General features: G+C 36.8%; 2 protein-coding genes across 2 annotated transcripts; both read left to right on the forward strand.

Moving 5' to 3' along the window:
- Window positions 1-624: 624 nt before the first annotated feature.
- On the forward strand, window positions 625-16149 carry gucy1b1 (guanylate cyclase 1 soluble subunit beta 1). Its single transcript, XM_043249375.1, has 13 exons — window positions 625-833; window positions 1226-1299; window positions 2229-2329; window positions 2533-2651; window positions 3172-3369; window positions 5073-5303; window positions 5412-5528; window positions 5727-5860; window positions 6670-6867; window positions 9751-9988; window positions 11652-11792; window positions 13625-13779; window positions 14823-16149. The coding sequence occupies exons 1-13, from the start codon at window positions 831-833 to the stop codon at window positions 14938-14940; spliced, it is 1827 nt and encodes a 608-aa protein (XP_043105310.1). The 5' UTR covers window positions 625-830; the 3' UTR covers window positions 14941-16149.
- A 2120-nt stretch (window positions 16150-18269) lies between these two features.
- Window positions 18270-19713, forward strand: fabp2 (fatty acid binding protein 2, intestinal). The gene is made up of 4 exons (XM_043249491.1): window positions 18270-18430; window positions 18559-18731; window positions 19269-19376; window positions 19465-19713. Exons 1-4 carry the CDS (start codon window positions 18364-18366, stop codon window positions 19513-19515), a joined length of 399 nt encoding a protein of 132 aa, XP_043105426.1. The 5' UTR covers window positions 18270-18363; the 3' UTR covers window positions 19516-19713.
- Window positions 19714-19860: the final 147 nt, after the last annotated feature.

A 19860-nucleotide genomic window follows, 5' to 3' on the forward strand; every position in this document is an offset into this window, starting at 1 on the left:
ACCAAGATTAACATGCTCCATAAAAAGTAATAACGCATCAAAAGCGCGATGCAACAATGCTATAATAAACATATCTAAAATACAAGATTTCTTGCTATCGCAGACTTTTTTTTAATTTGAGATTAATCTGAAATGCATAAATGAATGAAATATTATGCTATATCTTGCTATCAATTTGACTAAGAACAAAGTGTAAGCTTCATGAAAATGTAAACGTCTAAATAAAATAATAAAATCAATACGGTATGAAACTGCGACTTAATTTTCTTAATTTGATACATTTGTCCTTAATTAGACTGATTACAGTATTAAGATATTTCTAAACAACTCCGACGATAACATCTCCTGACAGCATTTCCCTTACTAAAGCTCGGTCGATGAATATTAATAAGGTCATGTTGGCGTTGCTTGGCAACCTTCCCAAGGCTTACAAAACGTAACCTGATTAATATTCATAAGCCAGGCCTTCAACCGTAGTAGGAATCATGCTAATTCGCCAGTCGATTAGCGCCCACCTACCAGCGTCTACCTCGCGGCCAATCAGGTCGGCGGTTTGGGCAAACGTCATGCTGCGTGATGAATATTCATGAGACAATCCTTCAACGTAGTATAATTCCTGAATCCGGGATCCGCTGAAACGCAAATAGCTAGAAGCAGCTGTGCGCAGCGCTTTTTGCATCCCCGCGCTCTCGTTGGCTGCATCCTCTGTCAGTAACGATGAGCTCGTCTCAGGAGTGGTGGTTTCAGTCGTAACAGCTGTACGGTTTGTCAGTGCTGGTGTTTAGTGATTTAAGCTATCACAAACAGAGGACTGGCGAATTAATCCAAACATGGTATGTAACGTTAGCAATAATATGAATGCTATTGTACATTTCTTATATTCATTATGTAGTCCTTATTCACGTGAATATATGCTTTGCAGTTTACGGTAGCATCGATGGAAATATGGCATTACTCAAATGTGTATTTCTGTATAGGGGAAAAATAGCTGTATTGCCTCTCTGTGTGATTAAATACACTAATGTGCATTATAGCTCATGTCTTGATTTATGCACAAAAAGCACTAAAACATGTTTGTAACGTTATAGATGGCACATTGAATATGTAAAAAAAATGCAAATAGTTCATTATACTGCATGCAGTGTCAATACATTTTTTTTTGTATATATAATTTATGAATTTCACAACTGTGTATTTCACACTTTTTTTTTTTTTTTTTTGGCAGTACGGTTTTGTGAACCATGCACTGGAACTTCTGGTACTAAGAAATTATGGTCCAGATGTGTGGGAGGACATCAAGTGAGTTCTCCGTTACATCACGGGCAAACTTATTTTCAGATTCTTCTTTTAATTATTCATTTGTTCATTTGTTCGTTTGCTTTTACATTTATTTGCACTGTATGGTCTGTGTGAAAATATGCGTCAAATTTAGGTGACTTGCGAGGAGTGTGTTGTCTGTCAGTGTGTTATTGACAATGGCGCTTACAACACTTTGGTTTGAAAACAAATGCTATTTTATTCTGAACATCTGTCTCAACGCCTAAAAATACAATCGATGATATCTACAGCACAGTATATTTCGACTGGCCGGTCTTTAATAGCGTATGTCCTTTTTCATGAATTCAGAGCATGAGAAATCACGTATAACATGTCATGGGGTGAAGTCACACGTGTACAAATTTTTCCTCTCGCACAAACAGTTGAGCTTTATTTAACTTCCTCCATCTCTTTGACATGACTTTTAAGAGCAGTCTTTTCAAATCACAGCTGTGCTTGATGTAAACAAACGTTTTAGAGCCTGTTTAGGCTCAAGTTGTGCGCTTGAGTCTCACTTGATTTTCTGGCAACATTGAAGTAGTTTATTGCAGCATTTTTTTTTCCCTGCAAGTTTTGATATTATCACAAGGTTAGCAACATCTCATAACAAGACATGATTCATGATGTTTCTGTTTCTATCTTTAGGTTGAGTTTTACAAGCGTTTTCCCTTGTTGATGCTATCGCGACTTTTTGGCTGAACTTGTCTTCGGTCATCATTCTTAATTTTAGCTCACAGTTTAGTAAAATCCAAGCAAATCACATTTTGAGCCGACTCTAAAAATCTTCGCCCTTTTATTAACTATTATTTTTCATTTTTCTCAAAATTTAAATTTATGCGATTACCTTGTCTGAAAGGTTCGAATGAAACATTGATGCGATAATAATGATTCGATATTCATTTTTCTTTTAGGAGAGAGGCTCAGGTTGATGTAGAAGGACAATTTCTGGTCAGAATCATCTATGAAGATGCCAAAACATACGACCTTGTGGCTGCTGCAAGCAAAGTGCTAAGTACGGTTGTTTTTGTTGATGTAGTTTTGGAAAGATGGAGGTGATCATTTGCTAAAACTTAAAATGTTGAGTGGTTCATTCATAATCATAAATGTTCTATTAGTTCACGAGTTGAAGTGGACAGAATAACTTAAGACAATAAAATGTAACAAAATGACTTCTTGATTTGCCTGTTGATTTAAACATGCTTTTATTGTCCGTAGAAATGGACGCCGGAGGCATCTTGCAAATGTTCGGAAAAATGTTTTTTGAGTTCTGTCAGGAGTCCGGCTATGACACTATCCTTCGAGTGTTGGGCTCCAATGTCCGTGAATTTTTACAAGTAAGAGGCTGCTGTTTTTATCGCTCCAAAATCAGCAGCAGCAATGTTGAGAAAGTGACGCAAGTAACACTGTCTGTGCTCTATTTCACACACTCTACTTTTAGTGAGAATGATTTTAAACTAATAGAGTATTAAAGAATAATAGTATGGTTAGATTACACGTTGAACTGTGTTAGTGTAGATTATTGACAATAACATCATCAGCTACTCTGTTTTAATTAACCCTTAAAGGAATAGTTCATAATAATTTACTCACCCTCTAGTTCCAAACCTGTTTGAATTTCTTTGTTCAGCCAAACACTAAGGAGTTTTCTTTTTTTTTTTCCTTTCCTTATTGTGCTTTTTAAATATGGCTCTGCCCATAACACTAAATATTAAGGAGAATCTAGCTTTGCGTTACTAAAAAACTAGATAGTAGATGCCCTATTTTCACCCCTTTTCATCGCACTCACTTTGTTTAGCTAAGCAGAAATCTGATCTTTACATCAGCACGTTAATATCAGCTTGTTCTCTCTTTCAGAATCTGGACGCATTGCATGACCATCTGGGCACCATCTACCCCGGCATGCGCGCACCCTCCTTTCGCTGCACGGATGCAGAGAAAGGGAACAACCTCATTTTACACTATTACTCAGAGAGAGAAGGTCTTCAGGACATCGTCATAGGGATCATCAAGACAGTTGCACAGCAGATTCATGGAACTGAGATTGAGATGAAGGTGCTGTGTCCCTGCGCATTGATTGTCTTCCTTACGTTGCTTTGTTCTTTCCGTTGTGTTTAGCTTGGCAGATTCCGATTGGTAGAAGAGAATTATTGCACAAAAAAGCAAAAAAATATAGCTAATATCATAGATAGATAGATCACGGGAATAAATTACATTTTAAAATATGTTACGAGAAAACTTAATTAATAGAAAACCATGCGTTTACATTGTAATAATATAATTGTAAAAGATATTACTGTTTAATGAATTTAGCCTCGTGAATAATATTATATATATATATATATATATATATATATATATATATATATATATATATATATATATATATATATATATATATATATATGTATATATATATATATATATATATATATATATATATATATATATATATATATATATATATATATATATATAAAATGGTATTTCTAAGTGCTAAATTCTGCAATGATCCAAACATGACTGGAGGTAGACCAGAGGTGGATTTCTCTCTTTCTCACTGAGACAGGCTCATCGATAAACAACATTATGATGAACTCCCTGTGGTTTATCCTTTGTCACCGCACTTCAGCCTGTGCCTTATTTTCCAAATAAATCCCCCTCACCCAATAAGAGCTAATCATCCCCCAGACAGCAGACTGCTCTTTCCGTCTCTCTCTCTCTCTCCATCTGGGCTTAGTGTGAAATGAGGGAGTCCAATCGACAGACCCTCGAAATGCAACACCTGACTTGTTGAAAAAAATGTTAGCCATCGTCGTCATGGTGACGGCAGGGCAAAGAGACAGTGACTTGACGTCAGTAAAATGGGCTCAACTTCAAGCTGAGAGAGAAAAAACAACAGCCTCTCTGCATTCAGACCAGGCCGATATGATGGCTACAGTAAAACAGCTTTTAGGGCCGTTTTCAGTGATGCAGAGATCACTGCAACCAGTGTCTTCACTGCATAAAAAAATCACATATATAAAAGTTATTCCTGTATTTGACTCATACTTAAATAAACTAAACACTCTCCTTTATTATGCACTCAGACACACTTGAATCTTTAACTTTCTCTTTGCTTAGTCTACATGCTATGCAACGACCGAGGAATGAAATTGCTAAACCTGGACTCCTAGCACTTAACAGAAGATATTGTTTGAAATAATTAGACACGTATTTGCGTTCTTTAATGGAATATTTTGGGTTCGATGCAAGTTATGCTCAGTCAGTAGCATCTGAGGCATAATGCTGATTATAAAAACAAGCCAAAAAAAGGAATAGAACATACAGCACTTTTAGAGAATAAATTGATAAATAAATACATAAAAATAAACATGCGTAAATATAATAAATAACTTCAACCATACACCTACACAGGTTTTTTTGTTAGGTTTTAGTTTGTGTTTATTTAGTATTGTAGTACTTTAGATTAAATGAAAGAGACATTTTGCATGGCAACTGGTTAAAACAAAATAAACTTCATATTTTTATGTTTCATTATTGCTTGGCTTAATGTTTGTTTTATTTCAAGTACCGAAAATGCTGTTTTATGGTCTTAGTTTTAGTTAACAATAATAACCCTGTATCGGACTTCCATCCTTTCTTCTAGTAATTTCTTTCGGTTTCCTTCACGCTGTGGGTGTCCACGTTTAATGTTTGGAAATGCAATCCCCAAGACCCACGAGACTCTAAATCTGTTATTTGTGGGGGTGTACCAGGTCATTCAGCCGAAGAGTGAAGAATGTGATCACATTAAGTTCCTGATCGAGGAGAAGGACTCGGAGGAGGAGGCGTTTTATGAAGACCTGGATGGTTTCGAGGAGAATGGGACTCAAGAGACACGGATCAGTCCGTATACCTTTTGCAAGGCTTTCCCGTTCCACCTGATGTTTGACAAGGACCTCATGCTCACACAGTGCGGCAATGCCATCTTCAGGGTTCTGCCACAGGTCGGTCCTCTCAAAAATATGTTTTAGAAATGTAAAAGTGGGAGATTTAGAAAGTGTGTTTAAAGCACCATGGGGTAAAAATGTCAAGTTATTTGTGTCGTCTTGCAGCTGCAGCCTGGTGTCTGTAACCTGTCCTCGGTGTTCTCTCTGGTGCGGCCGCACATAGACTTCAGTTTCCATGGCATCCTGTCTCACATCAACACTGTCTTTGTGCTGCGGAGTAAGGTCTGTCTGCCCAAAACACTTTACATACCGTCTGATATAAAACCGCCAACACACATTAACTAAATGTTGGTAATAGTTTCTGAAACAAATTACGATTGTTAGTTCTACAGAAGGTCACGCGCTCATATACATATACAAGGCTAACCATGTGCGTTATAAATGGAAACTAAATGACACAAGGTTTGTTTGTGTATGCAGGAGGGCCTGTTGAATGTAGAGACGGCGGAGAATGAAGATGAACTCACAGGAACAGAGATTAGCTGCCTGAGACTGAAGGGCCAGATGATCTCACTTCCTGAGACTGAGAACATCCTTTTCCTGTGCTCACCAAGGTTAGATGGATGATGCTGTGAAATAATAGCAGTAAAACATATTTGGTAATTTTGGTAGCTTCAAATAATTGAATTGAAATCATTCTACTGGAGGAGATGGACAACCAACTGCAAGTGGTAACATATAATTGTTACTTATTTTTACTTGCTCTAACCCTTAGTGGGTTTATGTTTTTTTATTACTATATATTTTTTTATTATACAGCTTTTATGACGGAGTATCCTGGCAAATGGCAAAAAGTGTAATGTAAACATCAGTACTACTTTTCACTTACTAAATAAGTACAGTACATTTCTGTTTAACATAATGCTCAGCAATGTACAGCAGGCCTCTGGCCAGCATCTAATAAATATTTACATTACATAGGCTTCTTATAAACCAAATCCTACGAGAATCCTACTAGGATTTTTTGTACTTTTCAATCACTTTGCGTTAATACCTTATCTCTCGCTAGTGCCTGTCTGAGATGAAGTTCTCTTACAGAGGTCACTTGGTTCAGACACTCTTTTACTGGCAATCTCAACTACTGAAATAATACAGTATGTGTACTTCCTGCTGATTTAGATTTTTTTTTTTGGAAACTACGGTAATCTCCATTGCATGCACACAAAGGATTGGATAAATTAAAATGAGGTGGAAATATTTTCTGATGGGTCTGCTATATCAGTATATATTATGGCTATATTGCTAAAGCTTTAAAGACACTTTTTTTTCGGAAATATTTAACATTTTGTCACATCACTTTTTGTCTTATCTTACCTATTTCTTAAATGTATAGGGCTAATGAAGTGTGTTGTCATTACATCAGTGTTATGAATCTGGATGACCTGACAAGGAGAGGTCTGTACCTGAGTGACATTCCTCTTCATGATGCCACCCGGGACCTTGTGTTACTGGGGGAGCAGTTTCGTGAGGAGTACAAGTTGACCCAGGAGCTGGAGATCCTTACTGACCGTCTACAGCACACGCTCCGAGCCCTGGAGGATGAGAAGAAGAAAACAGACAGGTCAGTCCTCCAACCTGGCACACTGTGGAAATATTTCATGAATATTAGCTGATTTAAATGAACACTGGTTGACTTGAAAAAACACTAAATCAGTAAAACAGTCCTCCAATTCGGTGTTGGAGGTATTCATAGAAACATTTAAACACATTTATACTTATACACAAACCCAGACCCAATAAGACCCCAACCTAGACCAATCAGTTTCAAGACCCTGATCCAGACCAGGATTGGGTCCCTCAAAGCCCAGATCCAAACCAAACACTGAGTTCCAGACCATCAACCACGGTAGGAAATTATGGACTGTAGGCATTATTTTGCAATGGTGCCTGATTCATTTTATTTACCAGCCACTGTGATGAAACAATTCTCTCAATTGTAAGTCGCTTTGGATAAAAGCGTCTGCAAAATGACTAAATGTAAATGTAAATGTAAATTTAATCTTTGCCATCCAAAAAAACAGTTTTCGCTTTTTTGTTTTTCATCTTAAAAGAGAAAATAGCAATATGAATTCACATTACGCATGACCGCACTATAGTTTTGTATGAAAGTGTGCGCATGTAGTTAGAGGAGGATTTCTGCAAATTGAGTTATATAGTATTGTTTGATTTCTGACATTATTTTGTTGTTTCCTCCCTTCCCTGCGTTACCGTACGAGCACCTTTGAGAGTCTGTTCGGAGCTTACAGTAATTTCCAGAGAAATAAAATAAGTGGATCTCCTCCTCTGCGTGTCATCATTACCTTTGTACAGTAAAATCTGTAAATTACATTACATGTCAATCAGGCCATCTCTTCCTGTCTAAATGGGTGGTTACACAAGGCAAGCTGGAAATAGACTGCAGTCTTATCCAAGACCATATGTGAGGATCCAGATCCGGGCCAATACAATGAGTAATATGACTAAGACCAATTTAAGGTCTCACGACTAAGGCCTAAACCCAGATGGCAACCTAAGCCCTTATAGTCTATAGTTTGGTGATGCAACGACTGTCACGAGGCTGTAATGATAAAACAAAAAAGCGTGATATTGGTTTCACTTTGTTTCCCCAGCGTACGGCTTTTTTAAGATGGCCGTCTCTCTTTTCCTGCTTGGAAAATGAGGCTGTATTTGTGCTCTCCGTGGGGAGCCGGTCTGCCTCGGTCTGTGAGCTCTGTGTTTGTTTATTAAATCTGGTGGAGAACCTTGAACATCACCAGAGACCATCTCTCTCATCCACACAGACACAGACAATAAATACCAGCTAGAGCTACACAACCGCCTGTGCACAACTTTCTAATTCTGAGTCACAATTTGAAACATGACTGTTCAGCGGGGATGGTTTAATAATCCTCATAGACATTTATTTTCTCATTTGTGTCTCGAATTGCATTACCGTGATTGCTGATGTGCGCTTATGTCTTTCGAAAGCACATTTTTAGTTCATTTCAAATTTATATTCCCTTTTTTTCCAGTAGTGTTAGGTGCAGATGCATTTCTTAGAAACCTGGATGCATGTGACTCATTGATAACAGGTGAACAAATGGGCCGTATTCTGAATCTGCTGAATAGAGCAGCCTTATCTTCAACAGCAGGCGTCCTGCACAGAAACTTCAATTTAGGACACTGGGATGTGACTGTACCAGTTTCTTTAAGGTTTATGCGTATGATTTATGGATACAGTTTTTATATGCAGATTAATTATGTGCTAGTAGGTGTTGCATCATAGAAAATAGCTGTTTCTGTCCATGTGTTGTATTTACTGTGAATATTGCTGTTGATTTATTTTTGACTACATGCAGGGGCAGCCTAACTTCTATTATTTAAGATGTCTGAGTAATAACGTGAAATGTATTTATAAAGAGTCTGTTTTGTATTCTTGTGAGACCACGAGCAGAGAAAATCATTGAAACGTGTCTCAAGTCCAGCGATTTTCTATCCATAATTTAACACATTTATGAGTTTTGGCTAAAAACTAATGCTTAAGGCAGTTACCATGGCAGTGTACCATATGTACACGAGAGAGACGTGTTTCAGGAATTATTTAGCGGACTAGGAATCTGAGATAAAGAAAATAGTTTCCAAAAGCTTAGCAATATATTACTGTTCAAAAGTTTGGGGTCGGTAAGATCTTTTAAAAAGAAATTGATACTTTTATTTAACAACAAGGATGCATTGAATTCATAATAAAATTTAAAAAAGAACTTTATATTAAGTTTAAGCTGTATTCTGCTAAATATTGATCGGCGCAACAATTTTCTTTAGCAACCAAAACGGCATATAAAAATTATTTCAAAATCATGTGACATTGAATGCTACACAAAAAATCAGGTTTTGCTAAAATAAAAAGTACTACAATAAAAAAACATCACATTAAAATAGTGTATTTTTATTTAACCGAATGCATCCTTTGGCATACAGAAAGAAATATATTATACAATATAAAAATATATAATAATATATATATATAAAAATATATTATATACACATTTTTTTCTAATATAATATATTCTGTAAAATGCTTTTTTGATTACAATGAATGTTTTTCCCATTGGCAGCACAAAATAAGAACAGAACAGATGGTTGAATGTCTAAATGTAGAGAGCCAATACTCAAACAGCTTTGTGGGTAATTAGCACTCAACCTTCAGGGAAAGTACAACGTCTAAAAGATTGGAGTGATATGCATTATCCCATGGTCAGTTGAAGTGAATTTCACAAAAGGATTCATTTATTATTAGATTAAATCATTGATGTATTTTTAACAACCTTCCATGACAAACCGAAGTAAGCAACCGTATTGTATTGAATGGTCGCAGCAGCTGCTACAACTCTATAATTGCATTAAATACAACGAATTCATGCTGTTGTAGAGTGTACATGACAGTGATGATACCTCTTTGTTTCAGATTGCTGTATTCAGTTCTTCCTCCGTCTGTAGCCAATGAGCTTCGGCACAAGCGGCCCGTACCCGCTAAACGATACGACAACGTGACAATTCTTTTCAGCGGCATTGTTGGGTTCAATGCGTTCTGCAGCAAGCATGCATCAGCAGAGGGAGCCATTAAAATTGTCAATCTGCTCAACGACATCTACACCAGATTTGACATTCTCACCGATTCTCGGAAGAATCCTTACGTTTACAAGGTGAGCCGCTTTCGAGCCGGAATCTGGAATTCAGATCTTTCCGTATCGGTGTTTTTTGTTTGTCGGTAGATAAAAATACCTTTATAAACACGCGTGCAGACATAAACAGAGGTATTTTTAGCCACATCCAGAGATATTCAGCGCACAAAGAAAAAACTCTGCATGAACGTGACTGGCCTAAAAATATCTATCATCAGAAATGACAGCTCTTGGCGAATATGCGTGAATGCGCTTGTGAGAAGGCAAGTTAGCCACAATCTAAAGCTGAAACATTATAGAAAGTTTTATTTCAATGATAATAAAGTTATAGTTAGTAATAAAGGTGTCACTTTCAACAAAGGTAATAAACCTTACAGCTACAAATTTCGGCTACAAAGTTCATAATAGTCTTTATGATACGTTGTTTTATGATAAATATTTTACGATGTACCTAATTAGATCAATAAATGAATGACTATATTTAGAGCAGTGCCAGATTGAATCATCTTATGTGGGCTGATTTTTTTTTATTGCGAAATCTTGTTATAAAAGAGAAGAAATGGAAAATGTACTAATTAAATTCACCGGAGGCCTTTAGATTATACGTACATACAGTGTGTACTTAATAATTAGTCAAACAACAATATTGATACATTTAATAACTTGGAAAATCAACTGGACAGGTGTATCAACCACAAATCCACTTTTAAATGAAAGTGCAAATTGAGTGCCAGATGTTACGCTTAATTACTACTTCTGTTTTAAAATGAGAGCACCTGTATAATACAGACAACTAGTTTAGCTCGAAATAGAATATGAATTTGTCGCACCCGTAAAATAATTGGTTTAATGAACCAATGAACTCTTCCGACTCTTCTGGAGGCCATATTTGGCAAGCTGTATGTTTGACACCACTGGTTTAGATATTGCGAGAGTAATGTGAGTCATTTGAAATTCCTCAGCATCCATTAACAACCACGGTGTTGTATTTTCTGTAGCTTTAATTTAATTCACTTTATAGGCTTAGCTATCTTACCCTTATAGTCTGTGCTTTTCCAGCTACACACCATGTACAGTGCTCTTTTAAAAACAAGGGCATGAGAACATGTCCTTGATTTACATCCTAGGCATACAGACAAGAATGCACTTCATGGAGCTTTGCTAACTAAACAAAACTGGCGGGTAGAATTTCAAGGCTGGCTCACCAAAAAAAGCAATATTTACTTAAAGCCATCCGTATCTATGTGGTCCAAAGGTCTCATAAAGGACTGGACTCTCTCTTTAGAGTTTGTTGTGATACAGTGTAGATATGTGATTGGGGAATGAAACACGAGGAGCTGAACTGGCAACATCTGTGTGCACTGATAAGAAAACTTGTTTTTCCTAATATTTTCATTTTTTTATTCTATTCGGCTGCATTCATATCACAAACTAGGACCAGTTGTCCTCTTAGAGTCAATGCCACAAGGTATCCAATTGAATCGATACATGCAGAAATGTTAAGTACATCTACATATGCCGTGCAGATATCATTGCATCAAGTAGATTAATGTGTTAAATATTAAAAATGAGGGTAGGAAACTTAAAATATCCAAGTGTCCTTCGAGGTTTACGATACCACAGGCACATTAGCTATTTCTAGCCGTCTCATCAGTGTCTCAAACGTCTCTCTTTTCTCTGAAAGGTGGAGACTGTAGGTGATAAGTACATGACTGTGAGTGGTCTTCCAGAACCCTGCACCCACCACGCAAAATCCATCTGTCATCTGGCCCTGGACATGATGGAGATCGCCGGACAAGTGAAAGTAGATGAGGATCCTGTGCAGGTGATCACTTTTCTTGACCCAGTTACCACATTAATAAAAATAACTTCTTTTTTTTCCACTTTTTTATGCATAGCACATTAGGTTCTGTTAAGGTCTTTTGTTCCAGAACATCTTATCAGCTCCAGGATAACGTGGTATCGTTTTCAACCTCTGTCAGAATAGCTAAACTATGTGGAAACAAAATTAGAAAAGTGTTTGCTCAAATCTTATCACAGCCTGCTGACTGTAAGATTGAATTTCAGTTCAAGTGTGTGTACTGGTGTGATGTGTGATGCAGTTGTTTCGGCGCCGCTTTATTAATTATCACAGCTTTTGAATGTTGTGTAGTGAAATTGAATGACTGAAACTATAGAGAACTGTTCTAATATACATCGTATATGAAGAGTATTACCATAGTGGTGTACATTTTACCAAGGTTGGCATGCTGAGAGTGCTGATGAAGAGATGCTGTATACCGTTTATTATGAGAAATTCTACATAAGACAGGAAGGAATAGTAGCACTGATTCTCAGTTTTGGCTGCTATTTAGTCCAACAACACTGAACTTCAATGTTTATATCAAAACACTTGTGTCTGTGTGTGTTTTTTAATTAAAAAGGTGTGTTAATTACAAAGAAGTTGTAAAATCTTCCCACTGGTTTCTGCGGTTAAAGTGTTACTCCACCCCAAAATCAACATTTTGTCATTAATCACTTACTCCCATCTAAAATAGCTCATCTACCATCAGTGGTTAAATCAGGGTGATGAGAATACTTTTCGTGATCAAAGAAAATTAAAATAACAGCTTTATTCAACACCATTTTAGATCGTATCCACTGAACACAAACTGCGTGTGCTGTTCTGTGTCAGCCGCAACACATGGACGAATTGTTGAATAAAGTCATTTTTTTGGTTTTCTATGCATACAAAAAGTATTCTTGTATTCTTGTATAATCCCCAGCATTTTAAATATTTGATATTTGAAATATGTAATGCCGTCCATGAATTTATTAGGATATAAAAAGTTTCATTAATCGCGTATTAACAATTACAAAACATATAATATATACACACAAATGTAACTGTAAAATAACAACCTACAAGTTAACCTAAAACAATAGTGTATACCGTTAACTGTGTATTGTAAGTGCATGAGTAAATAAGTTCTGAATGTTTAGGCTTGTCTCGTAGCATAAATTAAACAAAATACCTTGCATATTTTGTGCACCCGGCTGAGGGGCTCACACAAGCACCCACCCACCATGCTGTCCTTCATAAAACCCCCTATCATAAAACACGCGTCTGCAGGGATACATTTTAGCCAGTGTATTAAGGATGTTTTATGTTTTCTAAGAATAGCTCAAGAATACCTCTCAAAGGTGTTAGATGTGTCTGCGGTAAAGTCTCAGTTTAAGCAGACGACACAGGTTTGTTATTACATGCGCGACTGTTTAAGATGTGCTTCTGGAACACTAAGAGCATCTAAATTAGTGAGAGGACTGTATTAGGCCGACGGCACGGACGCTTTCACACAAAGACACTCACGCACACAAAAGTAAGCACAGTCTGGCAAAGGGAGACACCGTCAGATCATCCTTCCTTTCGGTGTTTAAAAATACACCCACATTAACTTTTTCCTGAACCGTTAGCTCAGCTCTGGCACGTAGACACGGCAGAGCGAGTCTCGCTCAGAGGAGGAATGTTCTTTGCAACTGAAAAGACACTGCATGAAAAAAAGTCCATGATTTGCCCCTTACGAACGAATCGTTAAAGTCGTTGGGAACAGTAAGCAATTTGTTTAGGCATTTTCAGGCTTCCCGCATTTACTTCCTGACTGTTGTGTTTTGGAGCAGATCACCATTGGAATCCACACGGGAGAGGTGGTCACTGGAGTCATAGGTCAAAGAATGCCCCGGTACTGCCTGTTCGGAAACACCGTCAACCTAACGAGTCGTACAGAGACCACAGGAGAGAAAGGAAAGATAAATGTGTCGGAGTACACATACAGGTGAAAGAAAGCCGACTGACTTAAATCTGAGCTGTGTTTGTGAAAAGGGCCAGATTTACGAAAGACGTGGAGTGAAGAATTAGCTAATAAAAAAAGGCACGGAAGGCCGATCTCACTGAAATTCGGACATATTTTAAGATTTTTTTCTAAATCGAGTTGCCAGTTCATATGAACGCTTACACCTACCCGTCACTGGTGCTTAGACAAAGCGAGCGCATACAATTAGCCACCTTGTAAAGTAAGTAAGAACAGGTCGTGGGACTATGAATATGCATTTGTAGGAATTTCCCTTTCGTAGAATATTAAAATGAATCACGCAACGTGATTTAAAGTACTAACGTTTGTGCTCGTCAAATTACTGGTATTTGCGGCATTGTTTAACGTTATCTGCTCAGTGTTTAACTGCGGCCTTTATTGAAATGATCGGGCTAATTGTGCGCGTCGCGGAAGTTTTCATGGAGTTGCACTCTAACACTAATTTGCTCTGTTTAGCAAATCTGGCCCTAGGAATCTATGAGAGAAATAAACAATCATTAAAATTCCAAAAACCAACATGACTTTTAATAATGCAATATAATTAGTTCCGTCATGCGATTCATTGAGAATAAGCGCAGGCAAAATAAGAGTTTGTGTGCGCTGAACATTTTTGTGTGCATCTTTATTATTTATATGTAAATACACACACATACAGTATTTATTATGAAGATTTTTATTCGTGTTTACGTGTCAATATTCGTATAATGTATATTATACATAAATACATTTAATATATAAACACAACATATTTTTTGGAAATGTCTACACGCATGTGTGTGTATTTATATACGCATAATAAATACACACAGCACACATACATGTATTATGGAAACAAAAACTTGTTTTAGGATGCGATTAATCTTTTGAAAGCACTAAATATAATATAACATAATATAATTGAATTGAATTCAATCAAACTGAATTTGTGAGATTAATTACAATATAATCTAAAAAACGCGTGTGTGATTGAATTAGTTGAATGCTGTTATCGTGTTGTTTTGTTTCAGATGTTTGCAGTCAGTGGAAAACGCCGATGCTCAGTTTCATTTGGAGTACAGAGGACCCGTAACCATGAAAGGCAAAAAAGAACCAATGAAAGTGTGGTTTCTCTCACGCAAGACCTAACAGACGTGCCGTAGAGCCACAACGATGCCGTTTTTATTGTGTTCTCAACTAATGTGTGTTCTTTCTGTCATTTATAAGCAGGAGCATCCTTTGCTTTCTTCATTCATTTTATTCTTTCCCTCTCAAATTAAGAATGTTCTTTAGTGACCCCTGCATCAAGTGCCAGTTATCTCTGATTCACAGATAGTGACAAAATAAGGGGGAAAGGGATATACTGTATATAGCTAAAGGGGAAATGATATAGCTAAAGGTAAACAGCGCGCTACACATTTTACGTAAAAATATGGAGATGACTGTCCGTTTGATATTAATCATACTATTTGTGTGCCAGTTATTGAACAGATTTAATCCAGAAACAGAAAATTGTAATACATAAAACTGGAACATGGTATACACTATGCAAAGTTCAGACATGCTCATCAAGTCCTGGTTTATTTACAGGGTTTGACAGTATTTAGATCTCTAACAAGTTTTATTTCATCACTGAAACAAGTTGATTTCGCTTTGTATTAAGTCCTATACAAGTGTCCTATACATATTTAATATTAAGAACACTACAACTTAGAAATACTATTAACATACTATTTCTGATTTCTATTTTTGTTCTGACTGCACACATTAATTAAGACATAAACCTGCTGACGTTGAGAATCACAGCACATTTTGTTACCGATGTATTATATTGGAAATACTCAGTTTAACCATTATTAAATTCACTAAACTGAATTTATTTTTCGTGTTTCAGAGGATAATGCGCATGCTTTAAATAATAAAAATGCCTGCACATTTGAATCATATTTACAGTCACACATTGCATTGGAAAAGTTGCCAGACCTGTACATACAAGCTATTTTATGAAAACAATTTCCTATACATTTACACTAATGTTCTTGTGTTATGATGAGTAGTCATTGCGTCAATGAATAGACTCTAAACAAGTTTCTAAGTGATATTGTTTAAAACGTGGACATATTTAATTGGTGTGAATGGCACAGATCTTTTTTTTTTTTTTTTTTTTTTTTTTCAGAAATCATGTCACATGCTTTTATGTACACTTCTGATTGCGGCATACATTTAAGTCTTGTATTAAAATAGTATTAAAAAAAACGCATAGTCTGATTGGTTGGTTTGAGTTGTAGGATAAAACTAAATAACATTGTAATAGCTATTGAGAGCTTTACTTTTACAAAATAAAAAATATTCAGTGGACTTCAGGAGTATTTCACTTTAATGCCTCCAAACATATTCATAAGTGTGTCTCGCTGCTTCTAATACGTAGTCATGTGGTCGAAAAAAATATAAACAAAGTCAAATCTAAATTCATATTGTTTTTACAAAAGTCAAACACACCCTCAGGCTCAGTCTCTTTATAGACAATGTGTTATGAAAAGAAACGTTAACAAAAAATATAAATGTCTGGAGTGTACGGATTGATTAAATACATTGAAAGTGTTTATTTTCTGGCAATTGAAAATGCTTACTATGATCATAATTTCGCAAAAAACCCTAGACAATATGAGCAGACTAATGTATTATCATTACCAGAGACAAATATTGCCTTTTTGCAGTCAGACATTAACAAACACATGAATGTGAGTCACTCTTAAAACTTGTGTCAAATATTAAAGCAACTGTCTCCTTCTTGTGGTATGAATATGTAACTGCTTGCACTTCACTGCAATTTATAGTTCGCCGTGAACTTTGTCACTAGAACCACAACATTTGCAATATTTCTACTTCCGATATTAGATAAATCAACTTTCACTTGTATATTGCAGATTATAGTTGATCATTACCTACTGGACATAAACTGGGCTAGCAGTTACTATTCCTCTGTAGTAAAATACAACACCATGCCAAGCGCACTACTAATTATGTAATAAAAAGATTAAAACATCATAGAATCAGTTTTGAATTGCCCTAGTGACAGAGTTCAAGTTCATATCACAAGAAAAAATGGATTACAGCAACCGAGCATGACTTCATCCTGATTAATAAACACCCATCATTGTTCATACGGTTGTGCCAGATGATAATCAGATAATCATACATACAGTCTATGAACCACAGAGGCCCGTTTTTTTTTTTTTTTTTTTTTTTAAGAAATTAATATTTTTATTTAATAAGGATGCACCGTCAAAAAACATGCACGCTATAATGTTACCATTAATGGTAATGTTAATGCAAATATAAAGTTCATTTCAAATAAATGCTGTTTTCCCCCTATCCATTAATCAAAGCATCCTGAAAAAAAGTATGATGGTTTGCATTGTAATCTTGAGCGGCACAGCTGTTTTTAACATTGATAGTAATACATGTTTAATCGGCTTATAAAAGAATGATTTCTGAAGAATCAAATGACACTGAAGGTGAGAATAATGGCTGCTGCTATTTGCTTAAGTTAATAATTACTACTCTTTTAAAATATTAAAATAGAAAAAAGTTATTTTAAAATACAATAATACCTTACAATAAAACGTTTTACAAACGCAGCCTAATAGCCTAAGTCTTATTAACACACTCGATGAAATAAGATTACTGCTATTTTCTTGAAACAATTCATATGACCACAACCTTGTGAACTTTTTTAAACCGTAAATATCATAAATGAGTTTTTCTTATCTTCACTTTCGCTGGGACAATACCAAAGGTCTTGCAATGGGACGATACCAAAGGTCTTCAAAGGTCTTCTTATATTGGCCTGCTGCGAGATTAAGACTGAGGTAATGATGAAATAAACCATTATCAGAGATTATCGTATCTCTTTATATCTCTTTATCTTGTCAAGGAGTCTCCAGATGAAACGTCCACTCCACGTGCTTGTGCTTTGGTTTCATATTTGGAAAGCCTCATTAGTTGAAATGTTCATTAGTATCTTTTTCACTCAATACTTGACTCAATGTAAGCAGCGACAGTGAAAAATTCCCAGCAAGCTGGTGAGTCATGTCAAACATGAAGAGTTTCGCCTTTCGCAGTTCTCAACAGGTTTAACGGACGTCAAATGACGCTCGCTAAAATTCTTTGCCTAAGTCTTGCTACATAAACCACAAGTCTGCTGAACAGACGCGCCCTACACAGTTTAAACAGCGAACAATTCAAACAAGAGCAGGACTTTGTGTGCAAGCAACAAAGCAGCTACTGCAATGTGAATATTTGAACCACACAATACAAGTGAGCGCTTGTTCTCATGGAATGACTCGAAGCCTCCACTCTTTTGCACAATTAGTGAATAAGCAAGGCATGCTGGGATATGTAATGTATAGCCTGGAGGGAGGGTAAGATTTATTCTCGGTTGAGCTTTACTCAGCCACATCAGCATGAAGATAATATTTAGATAAGACAGCGTGCTGTCACCGACGCAGGTATAAAAGACGAGGGCAGGGTAAAGTAAGGCCACCGTCAGAATCACAGCAGTCCGTCATCATGACCTTCAACGGGACCTGGAAAGTCGACCGCAATGACAACTACGAGAAGTTCATGGAAGAAATGGGTGAGTTGACACACACAAGCTCAGCCTAGCCGGTGAACTGCTGAATACCAGATCAAACGCTGCAGGATTCTTTGAATTTCAGGCAGGCATTATTTATAAGGTGCGCGTGCGCTGTATATCTTCAACAGGCATCAACATGGTTAAAAGGAAACTAGCTTCTCATGACAACCTGAAGATCACCCTGGAACAGACCGGAGACAAGTTCCACGTGAAGGAAGTCAGCACTTTCCGCACACTGGAAATTAACTTTACTCTGGGTGTCACCTTCGACTATTCCCTGGCAGACGGCACGGAGCTCACAGTAAGTGCAGTGACCTCAGCTGTTTTCTTTTGTTTCTCACGTGCAGATTCCACAAAAGCTTCTTTGGGCGACACAAAATGGTGTTCTTTGGTATTGCTGCAAAAAGGTACAAAATAAATCACTGAGGCAAGTACTAATATGCACCTTCGAGGTACTGATATGCACTTTTCAGGTGCAGACGTCTTTTGAAAGGGTCCAGTGACGGCTTTTGTAACTTTTTCTAAAAGCGTAATGATCAAGGGCAAAGGTTGAGATGCTTGTTGAGCAGTGCCGAACGGTGATGCAAACAATAACATGGACCTGATTAGTTATACATTAACTCTTTTGTGTTAAATCAGTGTCACGTTTACTCAATGTTGCAAGCTGGTTATTTGCTTAATCGATGTTCTTTTTTTAATGGGGGCAGAAGCTACAAAGTTCACTTCGAATTTTTGAGAGACAGACAAGAATGTGTAACTTTTATAAAAAAAGCCTCTTGAAGAAACAACTAAGATCACTGCTATGTCAGAGTCTGACCTTGTGACCTTCTGATTGTAGGGATCCTGGGTCATGGAGGGTGACACGCTTAAGGGGACGTTCACACGCAAGGACAACGGAAAGCTGCTAGTCACAACCAGGAAGATCATTGGTGATGAACTTGTACAGGTGAGTTGCTGTTTATTACCAAATGAAGACGAAACCTCAGATCAAAACACTGAGTCACTGGGTTTTTGTTTGTTTTTTTTGCTTACAGAGCTATACCTATGAGGGAGTCGAGGCCAAGAGGATTTTCAAGAGGGGTTAAAATGACATCAGCATTCCCAAACTTTCTAGTGGGACGATGTGAAACTTTTACATGTTGCAAACATAGATGTTCAACCTGATAATATGGGGATTTAACAATTGGCAGCCCTGAAGTTTACAAAGCATGTATGTAAATCATGTGTCATTTGCACTGTGAGTTTTGATATTTGTGGCAATAAAGCCATTTTTACATCCTTTAGTGAGAAGTCTTGTTCACGTGCTGTATGCGTCATGATAAATTAACTTATTTCAAATAGGAATACATTAAGTCAGCACAGGAAAGAACACACGAAGGAAGGGACCGCACCAGCGATTGAACATTTGAAGTTTATTAAACAAAGAATAA

This window comes from Puntigrus tetrazona, chromosome 1 (assembly GCF_018831695.1).
Source record: "Puntigrus tetrazona isolate hp1 chromosome 1, ASM1883169v1, whole genome shotgun sequence".
NCBI classification, from domain to species: Eukaryota; Metazoa; Chordata; class Actinopteri; order Cypriniformes; family Cyprinidae; genus Puntigrus; species Puntigrus tetrazona.

Coding starts and splice junctions, on each gene's coding strand:
- gucy1b1 (XM_043249375.1), top strand. Junction 2,652..3,171: donor ATGTCCGTGAATTTTTACAA/GTAAGAGGCTGC, acceptor TCTCTCTTTCAG/AATCTGGACGCATTGCATGA. Junction 3,370..5,072: donor GAACTGAGATTGAGATGAAG/GTGCTGTGTCCC, acceptor GGGGTGTACCAG/GTCATTCAGCCGAAGAGTGA.
- fabp2 (XM_043249491.1), top strand. CDS start 18,364: ATGACCTTCAACGGGACCTGGAAAGTCGACCGCAATGACAACTACGAG. Junction 18,431..18,558: donor GAAGTTCATGGAAGAAATGG/GTGAGTTGACAC, acceptor TATCTTCAACAG/GCATCAACATGGTTAAAAGG. Junction 19,377..19,464: donor TTGGTGATGAACTTGTACAG/GTGAGTTGCTGT, acceptor TTTTGCTTACAG/AGCTATACCTATGAGGGAGT.